Consider the following 22,322-nt stretch of genomic DNA (forward strand, 5'->3'; position numbering starts at 1 on the left):
TTCATCCAGAGCGGTTTACAATCTCCTTTCTCTTCCCCTCCCCACCACAGACACCCTGTGAGGCAGGAGAGAGCTCTTTGAGAACTGCTCTTGAGAGAACAGCTCTGACAGATTTATGACTGATGCAAGGTCACCCAGCAGGTACATGTGGGGGAGGAGTGGGGGAATCAAAGCTGGTTCTCCCAGATTAGTTTGCACTCTTCTTAACCAATACACCAAACTGGCTCTGCAGAAATACAGAGACTTCAGACAAGTTTTATGCTTTGGGAAAGGCCTCTACCATTGTCTTTTAGCGTTTTGGATGCTGTGGCTTTGTGGGTACAACAGAGAGGTGTAGCAGACCAGAGTCCATTGGCTTGATTGTTGTGTGAGGTTCAGAAGAGACCTGGACACAAGTTCCCACTCAGCCATGACATAAGAACATAAGAACATAAGAGAAGCCATGTTGGATCAGGCCAACGGCCCATCAAGTTCAACACTCTGTGTCACACAGTGGCAAAAAATGTTATATACACACATACACTGTGGCTAATAGCCACTGATGGACCTGTGCTCCATATTTTTATCTAAACCCCTCTTGAAGGTGGCTATACTTGTGGCCGCCACCACCTCCTGTGGCAGTGAATTCCACATGTTAATCACCCTTTGGGTGAAGAAGTACTTCCTTTTATCCGTTTTAACCTGTCTGCTCAGCAATTTCATCGAATGCCCACGAGTTCTTGTATTGTGAGAAAGGGAGAAAAGTACTTCTTTCTCTACTTTCTCCATTCCATGCATTATCTTGTAAACCTCTATCATGTCACCCCGCAGTCGACGTTTCTCCAAGCTAAAGAGTCCCAAGCGTTTCAACCTTTCTTCATAGGGAAAGTGCTCCAGCCCTTTAATCATTCTAGTTGCCCTTCTCTGCACCTTCTCTAAAGCTATAATATCCTTTTTGACGCTTACAGATTGACCTTGGGGGGCACACCTTCTCTCAGCCTAACCTACCTCTCAGTTGTGAGAAGAGAAGCACAGATATTCTTACCAGGTTTACTTAATTTTTAGTTCATCCCACCACACTTTGGGGGGAGGACAATCCGAATACTTTTATTTGCCTTAAAACAAATGATAGCTTAGTTTACTCATTTACGACTTTTTGTTTTAGGCAGGCAGCTCACTCTTCCCAATTATCTGGAGAACAGAATGCTGCCGAAAAGGAGTATTCTAAAACTGTTTGGGTTCACATTTCCACAGAAGGTTTAAACAGCATTATTGTAGCTTGTGGGACAGAACAAAAGCTGATGGCAGCCTCTGCAGTAGATATTTATATAAAAGTCTGAGAAGAAGAAGAAGAAAACATTGGATTTATATTCCGCCCTCCACTCAGAGTGGCTCACAATCTCCTTTATCGCCCTCCCCCACAACAGACACCCTGTGAGGTGGGTGGGGCTGAGAGGGCTCCCACAGCAGCTGCCCTTTCAAGGACAACCTCTGCCAGAGCTATGGCTGACCCAAGGCCATTCCAGCAGCTGCAAGTGGAGGAGTGGGGAATCAAACCCGGTTCTCCCAGATAAGAGTCTGCTCACTTAACCACTATGGCTGACCCAAGGCCATTCCAGCAGCTGCAAGTGGAGGAATGGGGAATCAAACCCGGTTCTCCCAGATAAGAGTCTGCTCACTTAACCACTATGGCTGACCCAAGGCCATTCCAGCAGTTGCAAGTGGAGGAGTGGGGAATCAAACCCGGATCTCCCAGATAAGAGTCTGCTCACTTAACCACTATGGCTGACCCAAGGCCATTCCAGCAGCTGCAAGTGGAGGAGTGGGGAATCAAACCCGGTTTTCCCAGATAAGAGTCTGCTCACTTAACCACTAGGGCTGACCCAAGGCCATTCCAGCAGCTGCAAGTGGAGGAGTGGGGAATCAAACCCGGTCCTTCCAGATAAGAGTCCGCTCACTTAACCATTAGGGCTGACCCAAGGCCATTCCAGCAGCTGCAAGTGGAGAAGTGGGGGAATCAAACCTGGTTCTCCCCGATAAGAGTCCACATACTTAACCGCTATGGCTGACCCAAGGCCACTCCCGCAGCTGCAAGTGGAGGAGTGGGGGAATCAAACCCGGTTCTCCCAGATAAGAGTCCGCTCACTTAACCGCTATGGCTGACCCAAGGCCATTCCAGCAGCTGCAAGTGGAGGAGTGGGGGAATCAAACCCGGTTCTCCCAGATAAGCGTCCGCTCACTTAACCACTATGGCTGACCCAAGGCCATTCCAGCAGCTGCAAGTGGAGGAGTGGGGAATCAAACCCGGTTCTCCCAGATAAGCGTCCGCACACTTAACCACTACACCAAACTGGCTCTCTCAGCCATCTCTGTCCTCCACTTTCCTGCCACCACAAATGCACACAGGAAGACTTATGCTCCTTTCCTCCCTTGGAGGCTAGTTAATCAGGAGTAGCCCTTCTGCTTGGAGCAGTAGCCCTCCAAGTTGGTACCAAACAAGAATAACTGGTGACTGGCTGGTGGAATTCCTTCCCACGGCAGCAATCCCTTTGGGCTGGAATCAGAACCTGAAAACACCCTTTGTGAAACCTCTTTCTTAGGGCTAGCTTGGGCTACACGGTGGTGCAGTATAATTCTAAGGATGCATTTTAATGTCCTCGTGGGCATTTTGAAGGGGTGGGGTTGTTGTTATTTGCACATGAACATTAGCTGCAGTTAAGCCCACGCCTTGGGATCAGAGACGGTTAAGAACCAAGTGAAAAACAAGCCCCGTCACTGCATTGCTTTGTAACTTTATTGGCACCCAGCTGAAATTGCTGTGGAGTCACTCTCCAGGCTGGCGTGGCAGGCAAGGGCTCAGAGCACCCGTCTCCAGGCTGGCCCCTCTTCTTGGTCACGCCTCCGGCCACAGGCCTCTCTTGCTCTCTGGCGGCTGCTTAGCCATGCCCACACAGACAGGCAGCAACAGGAGAGCTGAGAGGTTTCTGGCTCATGCCACCCAGCGCCACCTCCGTGGCCTCCCTACTCTTCTCCCATGTCATCCACCACCGGGAGGCTGTCGTACGACTCCGAGTCCAAGCTGGGAGGAAGAGGAATTTCAGAGTCGCTGAGATCAGCCAGTGGGAAACTCTCAAACGGCGGGACCAAACCGGACCTCTCGGAGTCTTCCGGACACTCCTCCGGCCTGCACGTGAGGCACTCCTGCAGGGAACAGGGCCTCTCCTCCCAAAACTCCCTGGCCTCCAGGGGAAGGGTGAGGTTGGCAGACCAGGCCACCAAATGCCGGATGCGGGCTTGTTTCTGCAAGTTGCACATACAGATCCAGGGCTGCCAGTCGCTCCAGTGGATGCTCTTTCCCCCTGCAGAGAGTCAAACGCTTGGCACGGTGCCTGGGCCTCAGAACCTGCACCCCCTAACGTGGCACGGGGTTCAGCGGCAGAAGAGGACTGCCTGTCCCCACTGGCTTCCCACAGGCATCAACCGGATCAGGGCTGGACAAACTTGCTGAACTTAAGAGCCACACAGAATACATGTCAGATGTTAGAGAGCTACAAGGAAGGAAGGAAGGAAGGAAGGAAGGAAGGAAGGAAGGAAGGAAGGAAGGGAGGGAGGGAGGGAGGGAGGGAGGGAGGGAGGGAGGGAGGAAGGAAGGAAGGAAGGAAGGAAGGAAGGAAGGAAGGAAGGAAGGAAGGAAGGAAGGAAGGGAGGAAGGGAGGGAGGGAGGGAGGGAGGAAGGAAGGAAGGAAGGAAGGAAGGAAGGAAGGAAGGAAGGAAGGAAGGAAGGAAGGGAGGGAGGGAGGGAGGGAGGGAGGGAGGAAGGGAGGGAGGGAGGGAGGGAGGAAAGGAGGGAGGGAGGGAGGGAGGAAGGAGAGAGGGAGGGAGGAAGGGAGGGAGGGAGGGAAGGAAAGAAGGATGGACGGGAGGGAGGGAAGGGAAGGAAGGAAGGATAGGAGGGAGGGAGGAAGTATGGGAGGAAGGAAGGGAGGGAAGGAGGGAGGGAAGGAAGGATGGACAGGAGGGAGGGAGAAAGGAAGGGAGGGAGGGAAGGAAGGAGATGAGAAGGGGAGGAAGAGGTGGAAAGAAAGCAACTTTCACTTTAAATGCATTCTCCAAGCCACCGGTTGGCTTGGAGAAGTGATTTAAAGAGAGAAACGCCTTCTCCAAGTTGGCTGATGGGGCGATGGGGGCTTTGAGAGCCGCACAAGAAGTGGTTTTGGCCCTTGAAATAAAACTCTGAGTCTCTCAGCAGTCCAGCCTTTCTGTTTAGAGGCAGTCTACCCGTGACTGGCCCACCCTGGTGCTTCTCCTAGAGCACTGTCCTTTCCCCCACTGGAAAGACTCAGACTTCTTGCAGCCTCAGAGAGACAGAACTGGTTCCAGGGTCAGCTAAGGGTGTGTGTGGGGGGGAGACTTTACCAGCAACGTGGCCCAGGCGCCAAAATCTGGAGTTGCAGAACAGCCACATCGCCAGCAGCCACTTCATCTGCTCTGGGACACAGAAGGGCCAGATCCGGAACTCAGAATCCTGTTGGACCAACAGGTCTACACAGGGATTGCTGCGAGGGAGGCTGCTGCCATGGCAACCCCACAAGGAAGGAGCCAATCAGCAGCCGGCACTCCAGGAAATAGTCACAACATTCTTCAGAATGTCGTCGCCAAGGGTTCTATAATTTGGTGATGGGAGCAGGGATTTTGGGGCTTGCCTGAACCTTCAGCGAAAGACCCGACTCCCTCTGGGGATCAAAGCTTTCTCAAACAGTAGCCTCGGTCTTGTGGAACTCCCTCCTACTGCAAATCCATGAACATTCAACGTTTCTTTAGCCTTCCAGAAATAAGAAAAATCATTTTTATTGAAAACCGTTTGAAACCCCCTCTTTGCTCAAGTACCACTTGGAAAAAAATAAACCCGCTTTTACATTGTGTCTGCATGCCCTGGGCTTTGAGGAACAGACAGAGATTTTTGTTGACTGTCCCGCCTTTTCTTGAACTCGGCTCTGCTGGGAGCCGGGTTGGTGGGCTGTTCAGCTTCAGGGGCAGAAGCAGCCCTCAGACTTAATTCCAGGCTTCCTGATTCCCCCCCCCTCCCATTAGGTGGAGGGGAAGAGATGGAACTGCTCTAACTGAACGACAACTTCCGGTGACGCCACAGACGAGACATGTTGTCGAGTTCGAATGCTGCCACACGGGAAAGGTTGAGGAGGTCATCGGTCCTGGTTTTGCCTGATACTCTAGACACAAACTCCTGTAAGAGTGGGGTGGAGGGAAAAAGGGCATTATTATCCTTGAGGCAGGTCTAGGGAATACTATACAGCCAGGGTGGTGTCAGTGTGGATACGGTGTTAGCCGAGGACTGCAGTGACCCAGGTTCAAACCCCGACTAAGTGAAGAAACATGCTAGATGACTTCTAGCCAGCCTCTCTCTTTCTGTCTGCCTGTTAGGAGATTAGAAGGGCCCAGATGCTATGGGATCTGCTGCCTTTCCATTGCGCTTGCAAGTCAGAGATGTTCCGCCAGGCATTAGGGAGGGATGGTGGCTCAGTGGTAGAGCATCTGCTTGGTAAGCGGAAGGTCCCAGGTGCAGTCCCTGTCATCTCCAACTAAAAAGGGTCCAGGCAAGTAGGCATGAAAAACCTCAGCTTGAGACCCTGGAGAGCCATGCATAGGGCTGTGGCTCAGTAGTAGAGCATCTGCTTGGTAAGCGGAAGGTCCCAGGTGCAGTCCCTGGCATCTCCAACTAAAAAGGGTTCAGGCAAGTAGGCATGAGATCCTGGAGAGCTGCTGCCAGTCTGAGTAGACAATACTGACTTTGATGGACCGAAGGTCTGATTCATTATAAGGCAGCTTCAGAGGTTGAGGTCAGTGATGGTCTGGCACTCCTATACTCCACCCCACCTCCCTCCACATCCCCATCACACAGGGGCTGGAGGGGGGCATTAAACATTTTCTTCTGCCATCTGGACAATATATTGATCTACTGCTGATGCTTTTAGCATTTAATGGTGCTTTAATTCTTCTTTTCATCTGATGTAACCCGCCCTGCGCCCTATTCTTAGAGAAGGGCAGCCAACAAATTGAATTAAATAAATAAATAGGTGTACCAATTACATTTTTTGAAAAATGCAGAATAAAGATGCAATAAATAAAACTGCATTTTAATTGGCATCAAAGCTGCAGTCTTTTAGGTGCCAATAAAATCAAAATTGCCCTGCTTACATCCCCCCTCCATTCATAATTTTAAAACCTTCTTTGAAGAAATTCTAGAACTGTATCCAGAAAATTCCACAACCTGCATAATTCAAGGTTCTGTAGCCTGCAGAATATCAAGAAGATGATGATGATATTGGATTTATACCCCGCTTTTCACTCTGAAACTCAGTTGCAGAGTGGCTCACAATCTCTTTTCCCTTCCTCCACCACAACAGACACCCTGTGAGGAGGGTGGGGCTGAGAGGACTCTCACAGCAGCTGCCCTTTCAAGGACTACTCCTGGGATAGCTATGGCTGACCCAAGGCCATTCCAGCAGGTGCAAGTGGAGGAGTGGGGAATCAAACCTGGTTCTCCCAGATAAGAGTCCGCTCACTTAACCACTACACCAAACTGGCTCTCAGGCACATCTGTACAATTCCCCTCTAACTGCATCATGTATTCTTACCCAATCAAAGTGGCCGGAAGAATTGGCAGCCAGGGTAGTCCGGAGGTCGAGACTGCTCAGGGTGCAGCTGAAAGTCTGGGCGGGGTTCTCCCAGCCGGCCAGGCAGTGCTGTGGGAAGAGAAGAGAGGGCCTGATGCTGAGGAGGAACCCCCCTCCCCCAAAATACCAGGGACCTAGAACTTGCTCAAGTGGACCGGGGTTCATCGAGCCCAGCATCCTGTCTCCAACAGTGAGCAGCTAGTGCATTTTGGGAAGCTCACAAGCAGGGCGCATGTGATGGCCACCTCCATTGGCCTCTGGTGCTGGCCCATCAACAACTGGGACCTGTGAGGTAGACTGTCTCTGAGCATGGAGGTTCAGTTTAGCAGTCGCCATTGATGGGCATCTCCTCCTTGAACTTGCTTTATTTCCCATTGGAAGTCATCTAAAATGCAGGCCATACCTACACCTTGGGGCATGGAGTCCCACAAGGTTATTATGTGTTGTATGAAGGAGGATTCCCTTTTGTCTGTCCTCCAGTTACTCCATTCGGGTGCCTCGGCATTTGAGCATTATGGGAAATGGAGACAAACATTCTCTCTAGCCCATTTCTCTGCTTCATCTGCAATTTTATGAACTATTTTTTGTGTGTGTGAACAAAAATTTTATTTTGCAATATATTGAAAAGTATTCTACTATCAAAATCTAAATATAGTTCATCAATACATTACACAATTTCTCACCCCTCCCACCCTCCAAAATGTGACCTCCACCGGTATACAAAACAAATTAAAAACCTTTTAAAAGTAAAAATTCACATATATAGAATCTTAACTAAAAGTTATTATTCACTTAACTTTATCTTAACTCTAATATAACTACTATTCTTATTCTTTTACTCATTACTTACTTCTTAATCCTCAATATTACAGATTTAATGAGATAACCATAATCTATTATTCTTTGCACTTATAAAAATTCAATTATTACTTGTTAAACATTAAACATATATTTCATAGTCCTTAAATCATCACTAAAAATTATTCAAATCTTAATCTTATCTTAACTCACATAAATTTACTATATAAACTCAGCTACTTATATTTCACTACTAGAACAGTACTCAGTAATCACAGTCCTTTTTCTCTTTTAGAGTTCAGTTAATATTATCAAAAACCACTAAATGTCTCTTCACCTTCCATTGCATCTCCACATAGTTTTGAAATTTATTCCAATCTTCTTTAAAGTTCTCCAAATTATATTCTTTTAAGATTCTAGTAAGTTTGTCCATTTCACTCCAGTTAAGAACCTTTAAGACCCAGTCCCACTTATCAGGTATTTTGTCTTGCTTCCACATTTGCGCATACAATGTTCTTGCAGCTGAAAGCAAATACCACAACAATGTCCTATCTTGCTTCGGGAAGCTTTCTATTTGTAATCCCACCAGAAAAACATCCGGTGCTCTCTTGACATTATAACCCAAGATTTTCGATATCTCTTGTTGAATCATAGACCAAAATTGTTTTGCCTTCTTGCAAGTCCACCACATGTGGTAAAAAGAACCTTGCTGTTTTTTACACTTCCAACACCTATCCGAAATGTTATTGTTCATTTTTGCTAGCTTTTTAGGTGTCATGTACCATCTATACAGCATTTTAAAACAGTTCTCTTTTATGTTATAGCACGTTGATATTTTCATAGGGTTCTTCCATAGGTGTTCCCACGTCTCCATTTGTATTTCTTTGTTAAAATTTATTGCCCACTTAATCATTTGAGGTTTTATCACCTCCTCTTCTGTAGACCATTTCAGTAATAGCTTATAGATCCTTGAAATCAATTTTTCATTTTCACCCAAAAGCACTTTCTCCATTTCTGTTTTTTTCACGTCTTATACCTGTACTCCTGATATCTTTCTCTACCAAGTTTTTAATTTGTAAAAACTGAAACCAATCAAATTTATCTTTTAGCTCTTCCACCGACTTCATTTCTATTTTCCTCCATGAAATTTTAGCAATTGCTCATAGGTAACCCATTTCTCTTCCTGTGAACTTTGAGACAGCTTTATGACTTCAGTTGGCACTATCCAAAGCGGTTTCCTCTCATCACCATATTTACTATATTTTTTCCAGGTATTCAACAAAGTCCTCCTTATATAATGGTGTGAAAAAACCACTGCCAAGTCCGCGTTCTTTCATCTTAGACGGGCAAGGCAGTTGGCCCCCTTCCTGGACCGCGATGACCTAGCAACAGTGATCCATGCTACGGTCACCTCGAGGTTGGATTACTGCAATGCCCTCTACATGGGGCTGCCCCTGTGCCGGACCCAGAAATTGCAGCTGGTGCAGAATGCCGCGGCCTGGGTGCTATTGGGCCTACCAAGGTGGGGGCACATTCGGCCGGGTCTCCGGGCTCTGCACTGGCTCCCAATAACATACCGAGTCCGGTACAAGGTGCTGGTCATTACCTTTAAAGCCCTATATGGCCTGGGACCTGCCTACCTGAAGGACCGTCTCTCCCCACACGTTCCCCAGAGAGTACTGAGGTCTGGGACTCAAAACCTTCTCACCATCCCCGGGCCTAAGGAAGTCCATCTCAAGACAACCAGAGACAGGGCCTTTTCCACAATGGCCCCTACATGGTGGAACCAGCTGCCGGAAGAGGTGAGGGCCCTGCGGGACCTTGCTCAGTTCCGCAGGGCCTGTAAGACAACCCTCTTCCGGTTAGCCTACGCCTGACTGGGAAATAAATGTAGCTTATTAGACTTCTGTGACTCATATGGTATAGATTTAATGTTAAAATTTTAAGGTTTTTAGGTTTTTAAATGTTTTAACTTTTAAATGTAATAATTTTGAATTCTGTTTTATTGTTTGTTGTGAGCCGCCCTGAGCCACTTTGTGGGAAGGGCGGGATATAAGTTATAGAATAAATAAATAAATAAATGTCATCCAGTCCTTAATCCGAACCAAACAAATTGCATCATGGTATAACAATAAATCAGGTACTTGAAAGCCTCCTCTTTCTTTCGCATCTGTTGTACTTGGGGGGGGGGGGGCAACAGGGTGAGGGCTTCTAGTGTCTTGGCCCCACTGGTGGACCTACTGATGGCACCTGGGTTTCTGGCCACTGTGTGACACAGAGTGTTGGACTGGATGGGCCACTGGCCTGATCCAACATGGCTTCTCTTATGTGACCCAGAGTGTTCGACTGGATGGGCCTTTGACCTGATCCAACATGGCTTCTCTTAAGTTCTTATGTGATCCAGAGTGTTGGACTGGAGGGGCCATTGGTCTGATCTAACATGGCTTCTCTTATGTTCTTATGTGACCCAGAGTGTTGGACTGGATGGGCCACTGGCCTGATCCAATATGGCTTCTCTTATTTTCTTATGTGACACAGAGTGTTGGACTGGATGGGCCATTGACCTGATCCAACATGGCTTCTCTTATGTGACACAGAGTGTTGGACTGGATGGGCCACTGGCCTGATCCAACATGGCTTCTCTTATGTTCTTATGTGACACAGAGTGCTGGACTGGATGGGCCATTGGCCTGATCCAACATGGCTTCTCTTATGTGACACAGAGTGTTGGACTGGATGGGCCACTGGCCTGATCCAACATGGCTTCTCTTATGTTCTTATGTGACACAGAGTGTTGGACTGGATGGGCCATTGGCCTGATCCAACATAGCTTCTCTTATGGTCTTATGTGACACAGAGTGTTGGACTGGATGGGCCATTGGCCTGATCCAACATGGCTTCTCTTATGGTCTTATGTGACACAGAGTGTTGGACTGGATGGGCCATTCGCCTGATCCAACATGGCTTCTCTTATGGTCTTATGTGACCCAGAGTGTTGGACTGGAGGGGCTGTTGGCCAGACCAAACAGGGCTTCTCTTATGTTCTTAGAAGCCAGGACACTCACCGATGGCAATGCCAGGTCATCTGCTGGCTCGTAGCTTTTCCTGCGGTGGATTTTGTGCTTGTACGGTGGGAGGAGGGTGGATCGCGGGATGCTGACCCTGCAACAAACAGCACACCCAAGAGGCACTGGCAAGCACGTTTAGGAATTTATTACAAGAGTAAAAAAACCCCTTTTTGATCACAACAAGGCAAGTGCAGTTCTACATTCTGGTGTGATCCTCTTGACTGGGGTGGCCAAACTTTGCTTAATGTAAGAGCCACACAGAATAAAGGTCAGATGTTTGAGAGAAGGAAGGAAGATAGATGAGGAGGGAGAGGTGGAAAGAAAGCAACTTTAACTTTAAATACATTCTCCAAGCCACTGAATGGCTTGACTCGAAGAAGTGTTTTGAAGAGAGAAATGCCCTCTCCAAGCCAGCCAGTGTGGTGGTGGGGGCCTTGAGAGCCACACAACGTATGTAAGAGAGCCACATGTGGCTCCCGAGCCAGTTCGGCCACCGCTGCTCTAGACAGTGATTTCCCATTAAGCATTCACACATTTAGAGGGAGAAAAGGCAAAAGGCTCAGGGTAGCACCGACGTTGCTTGGTGCAGCCCGAGACTGTACCAACTTCCCCACCAGAAGCCAGCGTGGTGTGCATGCCGTAGCACTCGCTGTGTTTGTACTCACCTGACAAAGGCTGGTTCCACCAGAGTTTCCGGAGGCTGCTGAGTTCTCAGAGTTTTGCAGATGGGACAGGCCGCCTCTGACCCCGTGGGGACAGTGAAGAGTCGCTTGTTTAAGCGGTAGCAGAAGACACCTGCAAGAGACACCAGAATCTGCTGCAGGCTGGGCCGGGCACTTCTCCCGATTGCGGGCAGAACAGGACATTGGGTCACAGACCTTGGGGGCTGAAGGGTGCCCAGTGGCTCTCAAAAGCAGGGACCTTGCCCCGGCCTGAGGATGGCAGATCAGGACAGGCAGTGGCCAGATGGCTACATTGGCACGGGCCTCCTCCCTGGAAGACATGATGGCTCAGGACACAGAAACCAAGTGTCCTTTTGGTCGTGGGAGGGGGCAGAGAGCATGCAAAGAGTCCTCCCTTTGTGGGCCGCCGAGAAGAGGGCACCTGACCGTACACTGATGGGAAGTTGATTCCGTCTCTGATCCTTGGTTGAGAGCCGAGGAGCCCAGAATCTCCGACCTGTGGAGGAAACGAACAGCCAAAGGATCGTTCTGAGCTCTCCAGCACTGCAGATGCTTTAGAACAGAAGAGAAGCCATGTTGGAACAGGCCAATGGCCATCCAGTCCAACACTGTGTCACACAGTGGCCAAAAAACCCCAGGTGCCATCAGGAGGTCCATCAGTGGGGCCAAGACACCAGAAGCCCTCACCCTGTTGCCCCTCCCAATCACCAAGAATACAGAGCATCACTTGCCCCAGTCAGAGAGTTCCATCAATATGCTGTGGCTAATAGCTACTGATGAACCTCTGCTCCATAGGTTTATCCAATTCCCTCTTGAAGCTGGCTATGCTCGCAGCTGCAGCCGCAGTGAATTCAATGTATTAATCTCTCTTTGGGTGAAGAAGGACTTCTTTTTATCAGTTCTAACCCGACTGCTCAGCAATTTCATTGAATGCCCATGAGTTCTCGCATTGTGAGAAAGGGAGAAAAGTACTTCTTTCTCTACCTTCTCTATCCTTTTTCTATGCTTTCGAAAATCTCCCTTTCAAAACCATTGTAGGTTCAGTCTTGCAAACAAAAAAAGCCGTGCGATAATGTGGCACGGTAAGATAGTACACCCAAGGGGGTAAAGATTTGGGGTAAGAAAGATCAAAAGATAGGGGTGATCCTACTCTGCAGGCTCTCAGGTTCAAGCTACCATGGTCAATTTCAAGGACGCGCTTTTTGATCAGCGAAAATGCTTTGGTTGTCACCATCTCAAAATACCATCAATCAGCACTTCAACGTTCATCAGTTTCTCACACAACCCACAAAACAGTGATGCACATGAGTCAGTTAGAATGCCAGTAAAAACAGCTAAGAGGTTGTGGTGTCAACACCAAGAAGGCCCTGTCTCTAGTGACAAACCATTTGTCTTCCAAGGATCGAGGTTGGGCATACAGAGCTAGGCCCCATCTGGAGAGCTGAACTTCCAGGAGTTTAGTTTCCCCTTCTGGTCTGGATGCATGAGCCCTCCCCATGGAGATTTCTGCCTTCGCACCTCACCCTCCTCACCGTAAGCATCCATCGTAGACACAAGCATCTCTGTTCACCCGCCGGAAGTCCTGCAGCTCAGAAAAGTACTGCTCTGGTTTCTCCGAGACTGAACAGTCCATGTCTAGCAACCCTGGAAGAGAAGGGAAGGGGAGTCCGAGACAGGTCAGACCACAAAACTGCCCCTGTTGAGTCAGACCAAAAGTCTACAGGAATCCTGCTTCCCCCAGGAGCCAATATTCACTCTGGCTTGGAACAGATTCCATTTAGCTACTGAGAGTCACCTTCTGGACTCCAGGTTTTTTTCTGCATTCTTGGGGGAGATACTTGTGAATTTCCTGCATTGTGCAGGGGGTTGGATTAGATGGCCCTGGAGGTCCCTTCCAACTCTATGATTCTATGTCATGCCTTAAGATGCCTTTCAGTTTGCATTGTTTTCCAGTCCTCTCATCCTTCTCTTGGTGTCTTAAGCACTCTGATGGATTTTTTAAAAAATAGTTTGTTATCTGTCTTGAGTCTCTATTAGAAAAGTGGGATATAGATGAAGAAGATGAAGATATTGGATTTATATCCCGCCCTCCACTTCGAAGAGTCTCAGAGCGGCTCACAATCTCCTTTACCTCCCCATCCCCCACCACAACAGACACCCTGTGAGGTTGGTGGGGCTGAGAGGACTCTCACAGCAGTTGCCCTTTCAAGGACAACCTCTGCCAGAGCTATGGCTGACCCAAGGCCATGCTAGCAGGTGAAAGTGGAGGAGTGGGGAATCAAACCCGGTTCTCCCAGATAAGAGTCCGCACACTTAACCACTACACCAAACTGGCTCTCCAGATGAACCAAGCAAGCAAATAAATAAACTATTCCCCCAAGACCACCATAGCATGGAGAAATCGATTTGCATTAGCCACATTCAGGGGACAAACTACCAGCCTCCATAGCCCTTCTGCTCCAAAGGGATAAAACGGTCACACCTGCAATCCAGTCGTACCCCAGGAAAGGGCGAACCGACCACTCGTCTGCAGAGAGAGTGTATTCTTCAGGGTCAGACACAAACGTCACACGCCCGGCCTCCTTCTGCAAGAGAAAAACGTCACCCCCCATCCACCAGGCATTTGTAAATTAAGATCACAGGCTGCAACAGACTCCGAAACAACCCGACCACCTTGAACATGAACCTAAGGTTGGTTTTTCTGTAGAACATCCAGCTGGAATAACGAGTGGAAAATTGAAAGATCGTTATAGCACCTGTTTTTGTGTTCTCTGTATCTTTTTATATTTTAATGTGGTTTTATGTCCCATTTGTTTACATGGGTGTGTAAGCTGCCCTGAGCCTGCTTTTGCGGGGAGGGTGGGATACAAATTGAATAAAACAAACAAAGGAAAAGGAAAAAGGAAAGGTCCCCTGTGCAAGCACCAGTCATTTCCGACTCTGGGGTGATGTTGTTTTCACAACGTTTTCACGGCAGACTTTTTACGGGGTGGTTTGCCATGGCCTTCCCCAGTCACACACCTAACCACCAAAAAACCCCTAAAACATGTTTAAAACATTAGCACTGATTGGTCTTAAAGGTGTTTTCTTTGAATCTCTCCCATGGGATCCAGAGAACTGGGCAAAGGAAACTGGTTCTTTCCTTCCTTCCCCAGGGGACCAGGGTGGGGGAGCCTCAGCCAATAGAAAGTGGAGAGGCTTGGCTCAGTAGCTCTGCTGTGCGATTGAGAGAGCCTGGCAAAGCAAGTTCTGCCTCCCCTGCTTCCTCCCTAAGGGAGGAGCCTCAGCCAATGGAGAAAATAGAGACTCTGCTTGGTAGCTCCTTTGTGATTGAGCAAGCCTGGCAAAGCAAGCTGTGATGCAGAAGGAAGCAAAAGAGAGGGAGAAGGAAGCAGATGATAGCCAGTTGCTCAGGGGGACTGATAGGAGCCCTCCAAGGGCCTAATTCGGTCCCCGGGCCACATGATTGATACCCCTGGTGTACAGAATTGGCTTCAACTTGAAAGCGCTTTCCTCCCCCACCAAGATAAGGCTGGTAAAGGAGAGAACTGCAACCACCCACCTGAGTTTTCTCTTTGGTTTCCTTGCACTGAGGGGTGAGCAGGATCGATTTGGGAGCCGGCGGCATCCTAGCCGACGCTCTTGGCCCGCGGCTCCCTTTGGCTTGCGCCTGGTTTGGCTCCGCTCTGGCCCTCGCCCTTCGCAAGGCAGCAGGATCCATTTCAGAGTCTGTTTGGCTCACAGGAATGGATTTTCCCTCTGGGTCTCCTGGAGCATGGCATTTTTTCACCATTTTGTCAGCTGCTCGGGCAGGCTTGCCCTCCGTTGCTGACGGCACAGAAGTCTTCTCAGTCCGATCCGAGTCTGGATGCCGACCCTCTTGGGGTGGTGTTTCTTGCTCTTCTTCCTGGCGGGATGTGGTGGGTTTCGAGGGGGGGCTGAGGCCAGGTCTTGCCTGTGGGGGCCCTGCCCCCCTGGCCAGCCCCATCACAGCGCTAGGGAACTCTTCAGCAGCCTGGACTTGGTTCTCTTTCTGGAATGGGAAGAGAAGTCAGATTAGTTCCCAAATATATAGGGGCCTCCTATACCCCCAAAAGAACCAACATGGGACAACTGCTAGAGCAGGGGTGGCCAAAATTGCGTAACGTAAGAGCCACATAGAATAAAGGAGGGACGGTGGCTCAATGGTAGAGCATCTGCTTGGGAAGCAGAAGGTCCCAGGTTCAACCCCTGGCATCTCCAACTAAAAAGGGTCCAGGCAAATAGATGTGAAAAACCTCAGCTTGAGACCCTGGAGAGCCGCTGCCAGTCTGAGAGACAATACTGACTTTGATGGACCCAGGGTCTGTGTCAGTATATGGCAGCTTCATATGTTCATATGTTTTGGGGAGGGATGGTAGCTCAGTGGTAGAGCATCTGCTCGGGAAGCAGAAGGTCCCAGGTTCAATCCCTGGCATCTCCAACTAAAAAAGGTCCAGGAAAATAGGAATGAAAAACCTCAGCTTGAGACCCTGGAGAGCCGCTGCCAGTCTGAGAAGACAATACTGACTTTGATGGACCAAGGGTCTGATTCAGTATAAGGCAGCTTCATATGTTCATATATGCTCAAAGGTCAGATGTGTGAGAGCCACAAGACATAAATGCCAGATGTCTGAGGAAGGAAGGAAGGAAGGAAGGAAGGAAGGAAGGAAGGAAGGAAGGAAGGAAGGAAGGAAGGAAGGAAGGAAGGAAGGAAGGAAGGAAGGAAGGAAGGAAGGAAGGAAGGAAGGAAGGAAGGAAGGAAGGAAATAAATGGGGAGGGAGAGGTGGAAATAAAGCAACTTTAACTTTAAATGCCTTCTCCAAGCCAGCTGACTGGGTGGTGGGGGCTTCATGAGCCACACAATTTGCATGAAAGAGCCACATCTGGCTCTCGGCCACAGCTTGGCCACCCCTGTGCTAGAGTATGGTTCCCCAATATGGTGTCTGTTGGTGCCACACTGCCTGCTGGCACCTTTCTTGGCGTTTGTCGAGTGTTCTTTTAGAAAATGGGCAGGACCAGGTGGGGCATTTGCCCAGCAAGGCTTCTGATTGGCCACTGAAGATTTGATGGGCAGTGCAGATTGTTTAAAAAACATTGCTTTGGCAGCAGCTGTTGCCACAGCACAAGGATCTTCGCCGCATGGCTGAAGGCGGGCTGCAACAATCACGTTGGCTGTGCCAGAATTCCAAAGGTGCCCCCAAACTAAAAAAATTTCAGAACCCCTGGCTAGAGCGTGCAACTAGCACTGTGAAGATCCAGGTGCAAATCTGCTCTGAAGCTTAGGGGGAGATCCTGGGCTGCTCCCTCTGAAAACACAGGATTGATGGGATTATAAATAGGGTGCAGGGACTATGTATGCAGCACTAAGAGGAAGGACAGGATACGAGTGTAACGGACAGGCATAGACTTTCCCCTATATATCATACACTCTCAGCCTAACCTACCTCACAGGACTGTCGTAAGGATAAATTGGAAGACAATGGCATAAGCTGCTATGGAAGAAGGGAGTAAAGAACATAAGAGAAGCCGTGTTGGATCAGGGCAATGGCCCCTCCAGTCCAACACTCTGAGTCACAGAAGAACATAAGAGAAGCCGTGTTGGATCAGGCCAATGGCCCCTCCAGTCCAACACTCTGTGTCACATAAGAACATAACAGAAGCCCTGTTGGATCAGGCCAGCGGCCCATCCAATCCAACACTCTGAGTCACAAAAGAACATAACAGAAGCCGTGTTGGATCAGGCCAATGGCCCCTCCAGTCCAACACTCTGTGTCACAGAAGAACATAAGAGAAGCCCTGCTGGATCAGGCCAATGGCCCCTCCAGTCCAACACTCTGTGTCACAGAAGAACATAAGAGAAGCCCTGCTGGATCAGGCCAATGGCCCCTCCAGTCCAACACTCTGTGTCACATAAGAACATAAGAGAAGCCCTGTTGGATCAGGCCAGCGGCCCATCCAGTCCAACACTCTGAGTCACAGAAGAACATAAGAGAAGCCGTGTTGGATCAGGCCAATGGCCCCTCCAGTCCAACACTCTGTGTCACAGAAGAACATAAGAGAAGCCCTGCTGGATCAGGCCAATGGCCCCTCCAGTCCAACACTCTGTGTCACATAAGAACATAAGAGAAGTCCTGTTGGATCAGGCCAATGGCCCCTTCAGTCCAACACTCTGTGTCACATAAGAACATAAGAGAAGCCCTGTTGGATCAGGCCAATGGCCCCTCCAGTCCAACACTCTGTGTCACATAAGAACATAAGAGAAGCCCTGTTGGATCAGGCCAGTGGCCCATCCAGTCCAACACTCTGTGTCACATAAGAACATAAGAGAAGCCATGTTAGATCAGGCCAATGGCCCATCCAGTCCAACACTCTGTGTCACATAAGAACATAAGAGAAGCCATGTTAGATCAGGCCAATGGCCCATCCAGTCCAACACTCTGTGTCACATAAGAACATAAGAGAAGCCATGTTAGATCAGGCCAATGGCCCCTCCAGTCCAACACTCTGGGCGTTTTCGCACTGACCTTAATCGGCAGCGACGCCCCTCTTCAGCGCGCAAGATCTGCCCAGATTTCACACCAATTGCCGCGGAGCACCCGGAAGAGCTGGAAAGTCCCGCGGCTTTTGCGGCGCAAATGGAAACCGCCAAAAACCAGTTTCCATTTGCGCCGCAAAAGCCGCGGGACTTTCCGGCTCTTCTGGGTGCTCCGCGGCAATTGGTGCGAAATCCGGGCAGATCCTGCGCGCTGAAGAGGGGCGTCGCTGCCGATTAAGGTAAGTGCGAAAACGCCCTCTGTGTCACATAAGAACATAAGAGAAGCCATGGTGGATCAGGCCAATGGCCCATCCAGTCCAACACTCTGTGTCACATAAGAACATAAGAGAAGCCATGTTGGATCAGGCCAATGGCCCCTCCAGTCCAACACTCTGTGTCACATAAGAACATAAGAGAAGCCATGTTGGATCAGGCCAATGGCCCCTGCAGTCCAACACTCTGTGTCACATAAGAACATAAGAGAAGCCATGTTGGATCAGGCCAATGGCCCATCCAGTGCAACACTCTGTGTCACACAGTGGCCAAAAAACCAGGCACCATCAGGAGGTCCATCTCTGGGGCCAGGACACCAGAAGCCCTCCCACTGTCCCCCCACCCCCGCACAAGCACCAAGAATACAGAGCATCATTTGCCCCAAAAGGTAAAGGTAGTCCCCTGTGTAAGCACCGAGTTACTAGTGTCCCATGGAGTGACATCACATCACAATGTTTTCTTGGCAGACTTTTTATGGGGTGGTTTGCCATTGCTTTCCCCAGTCCTCTACACTTTCCCCCCAGCAAGCTGGGTACTCATTTTACCAATCTTGGAAGGATGGAAGGCTGAGTCAGCCTTGAGCCGGCTAACTGAACCCAGCTTCCACTGGGATCAAACTCAGGTCATGAGCAGAGCTTGGACTGCGGTACTGCAGCTGACCACTCTGTGCCACGGATCTCCTATCTAGCCTGAAAGTAGGGAGTAGGGAGAAAAGAAAGACATGGAACACCATACAGCTGTCCCTCTACATACCCTGGTTTGGGGATCTGGCACCCGTCTGTTCTCAGGAGTCTTTCTTTTGGATCGCAGGGGCCACGATGGAGATCTGTCAGGCAACAGTTTCCTGAATTCCTCTTGGTTTGCCTTTAGCCTCTGCAGGAGATCTTGGTTCATAAGACGCAGCTTCTCTAGCTGTTCCAGGTCCATCTTCTGTTGCCTGCTTTGAGAGAGGAGAAGACAGGAGATTGCAGGCCAAAAACGCAGAGCAAAACTTTTTCTTACGGTAATTTCTGAACAGAACACTCTAGACTCCAGAGGACACATCTTTGGACATGGAACTGGTGTATGTGTGCATGCGTATGCACTGTGGCAAGGGAAATACACTCTGAACATGCTCAGAGGGATTTCTCTATTATGCCTTCAAAGACAACCAAACTTGAACTTTAATAGCGTAATAGTTTTAAACTGATAAATGTATTATGGTTTTATATGTTTTATGGAATTGATTGTTTTTATGATACTGTAAGCCGCCCTGAGTCCGCTTGCGGAGAGGGCGGGATATAAATGTAAAGTAATAAATAAATAAATAATAAAAAACCCCTAAAATATCAGCCCTTAAAGTTCTTTTTTAAATGCTGGCTCTGAACTTTCCCTTTGGCAGGCAGTGTTAAGTGAGACAGGGAGTGTCTGGATTGAAATTGGTGTACTGAGTGAGGGACTGAGTGATGGCTGTTACTGAAGCATTCCTGGATTAGGACAAGAGGAGCACAGAATTAGAAAGATGTCTGAAGTCAGTGCACTTCCAATTCTAAACTGAATGCTCGGGTCCAGGGGAACCTTTAAAACTAACCAAGTTTAATTCTGGACTTAAGCTTTTGTGTGCATGCATATTTCTCTGGATAGATGAATGCTTACACCCAGAATGAAACTTGGTTGGTATTCAATGTGCCATTGGATTCAAACTTTGCTCTATTGCTTCAGACCAACACGGCTACCCACCTAAACCAAAACTGAATGGTGTTACTTTTCTGTGGTCATAGAGTGGAAATCACTAAACACTTCCTCAGCGAAAGCCCTTGAGAAGTTTGAGCAGAACCAGGTCTGTGTTAGAAAATATCTGGAGACTTTGGGGGTGGATCCAGGAGAGGGCGGGGTTTGGGGAGGGAGGGGCCTTAGCATGGGACAGTGCCCTGGAGTCCACCCTTCTAAGCAGCCATTTTTTTCCAGGGGAGCTGATCTCTGCCAGCTGGAGAAGTTGCAAAAGCAGGAGATCTCCAGGCCCCACCTGGAGGCTGGCAACCCTACCCAGGGGGTTTCTCCCTGCACATCTGAGCCAACCAAAGCCGCGCACCCCCCAACTGTATGAACTTGACTGCTTCAAGCCTCAAGCCTCAAGTCGGCCGGCTGCCGCCCCTCTCCCTCGACCAGGGACCCCCCCCATCCTAGCCCCCTTTCCTCCCCAGGCCCCCCCCCCGGCAGAGGGGCTTCTCCCCCGCCCCCCCTCACTCACTCGCGGGCTGGTCAGTTTCTTTCAACAATGTAGCAAAAGAGAAGCTTCCGAACGCACCCTGATTGGCCGGCCCTGGCCCCGCCCCAACTGCCCGCCGCTCTCCCTCTTAAAGGGGCCGCGCCACCTCCCGCCGCCCCACGTGCCCGCCTCCAGAAAGCCCTTCTCCTGCAGCAGAGAACGGAGGGGCGCTTTGGAGGGCGCTGGATCCCACCCACTGAAGTTCCTGCCTGCCTTCGGCAGGCTTCTCTTCAAGGGATGAGCTTCCCTGAGCACGCGCAGTTCTTCAGGAGCACACAGGGGCATGCGCCAGGGAGCTTCGACCCAGAACTCCACTCTTGTCTTCAGGGTGCCCCCCTGGACTCCCGACTTTGTGCTCTCCCGGTTTGGAGACCCTTCCCCCCCTTCAGGGTCATCAGAAAGCGGCGGGGGGGGGGAGGGAAATGTGTGCTGGGCACTCCATTAGTCTCTATGGAGATAGATTCCCCATAGCGTATAATGGAGAATTGATCTGGGGGTCTCTGAGGGAGCTGTTTTTTGGGGTAGAGGCACCAAATTTGCAGCACAGCATCCGATGCCTCTCCGCAAAGGACCCTCCAAGTTTCAAAAAGATTGGACCAAGGAGACCAATTCTATGAGCCCCAAAAGATAGATAGATAAATTTATTGTCATTGTTCTCAAAAAAGAAAATGAGAGCAACGAAATGAGGTGCTCTTCCACAAACATACCAACACATCAACACCCCCCCCCCCAAAAGGACATATACATAGACCATTTAAATGCATCTGAAAACAACCATTCATAACCCTGCATTTAGCCTAACCACGGCACTTGGGTAGAAGCTGCCCTTGAATCTATTTGTCTTCGCCTTCAACACTCTATATCGCCTGCCTGACGGTAAGATCTCAAATAGCAAGTGGCCTGGATGTGAAGGGTCCCTTAAGATCATTTGTATCTTCCTTTTACATCCCAAATTATACAGATCCACCAATGAGGGGAGAGAACATCCACAAATCTTCTGTGCTCTTACCATCACTCTTTGGAGCACCCTTCTCTCTGCTTCCATGCAGCTCCCAAACCACACCCAGAGGCAATAAGATAAAATGCTCTCAATGGAACTACGATAAAAGGCAACCAGCAGACTCCCTGACAGTTGTAGTGATCTTAAGAGTCTTAAGTAGTATAGTCGTTGCTGGGCCTTTTTCTCTAGAGCTAAAGTATTTGCCCCCCATGTTAGATCCTGTTTCATAGTAATTCCCAAAAACTTCCATTCTGTCACCTGTTCTACCATAACATCATCAATAAACAACGGCTGGATGTCCAGAATGTCCAAAAGAAGGTGCCCCTAAATCGCTGTACCCCACTTAAGTCCCTCCCCAAGCTGGTTGCCCCGGGCATTGCACCCCGCTGAGATTGCGCCCTCCTTAAACCTCCCCCTTCTCAGGTTCCACCTCCAAATCCCCAAGAATGCCCCAACGCAGAGTGCTGAGTGCTGCCCCTCTCCTAGGGTTGCCAAGTCCAATTCAAGAAATATCTGGGGACTTTGGGGGAGGGGCCAGGAGACTTTGGGGGTGGAGCCAGGAGACATTAGGGGTGGAGCCAAGATCAAGGCTGTGAGAAGCATAATTGAACTCCAAAGGGAGTTCTGACCATCACATTTAAAGGGACGGCACACCTTTTCAATTCCTTCCTTCCATAGGAAATAATGAAGGATAGGGGCACCTTCTTTTGGGTCTCATAGAATTGGACCCCCAAGTCCAATCTTTTTGTAACTTGGGGAATATTTTGGGGAGAGGCACTAGATGCTATACTGAAAATTTGGTGCCTCTACCCCAAAAAACAGCCCCCCCCAGAGCCCCAGATACGCGGATCAATTCTCCATGATTTTCTATGGGAATAAATCTCCATAGGGAATAATAGAGTGCCCAGCAGACATTTCTCTCCCCTCCCCCCGCTTTCTGACGACACCAAAGCGGGGGGAGGGCCTCCAAACCGGGGGATCCCCTGCCTCCACCTGGGGATTGGCAACCCTACCCTCTCCCCCA

General features: G+C 49.4%; 2 protein-coding genes across 2 annotated transcripts in view; one reads left to right on the plus strand and one right to left on the minus strand.

Annotated features, from left to right (window-relative positions):
* MICOS10 (mitochondrial contact site and cristae organizing system subunit 10) overlaps positions 1-22,322 on the plus strand; it is a 424,103-nt gene that overhangs the window by 228,018 nt on the left and 173,763 nt on the right. The window lies entirely within an intron of this gene.
* MIIP (migration and invasion inhibitory protein) lies at positions 4,808-20,354 on the minus strand. The gene is made up of 10 exons (XM_060259018.1): positions 20,277-20,354; positions 18,804-18,987; positions 14,783-15,253; positions 13,703-13,805; positions 12,753-12,864; positions 11,652-11,716; positions 11,203-11,332; positions 10,535-10,631; positions 6,633-6,740; positions 4,808-5,221 (listed from the first exon to the last, which is right to left on the minus strand). The coding sequence occupies exons 2-10, from the start codon at positions 18,975-18,977 to the stop codon at positions 5,096-5,098; spliced, it is 1,386 nt and encodes a 461-aa protein (XP_060115001.1). The 5' UTR covers positions 18,978-18,987; positions 20,277-20,354; the 3' UTR covers positions 4,808-5,095.

This window comes from Heteronotia binoei, chromosome 18 (genome assembly GCF_032191835.1).
Source record: "Heteronotia binoei isolate CCM8104 ecotype False Entrance Well chromosome 18, APGP_CSIRO_Hbin_v1, whole genome shotgun sequence".
Classification (NCBI taxonomy): domain Eukaryota; kingdom Metazoa; phylum Chordata; class Lepidosauria; order Squamata; family Gekkonidae; genus Heteronotia; species Heteronotia binoei.

Bases quoted from the DNA above. Each gene is read 5' to 3' on its own strand.
- MIIP (XM_060259018.1), bottom strand. From the start codon at position 18,977: ATGGACCTGGAACAGCTAGAGAAGCTGCGTCTTATGAACCAAGATCTC. The intron at 13,806-14,782 runs GTGGGTGGTTGC...TTTCTCTTGCAG, and splicing joins AAACCAAAGAGAAAACTCAG to AAGGAGGCCGGGCGTGTGAC. The intron at 12,865-13,702 runs GTGTGACCGTTT...CTTCTCTTCCAG, and splicing joins GGGGTACGACTGGATTGCAG to GGTTGCTAGACATGGACTGT.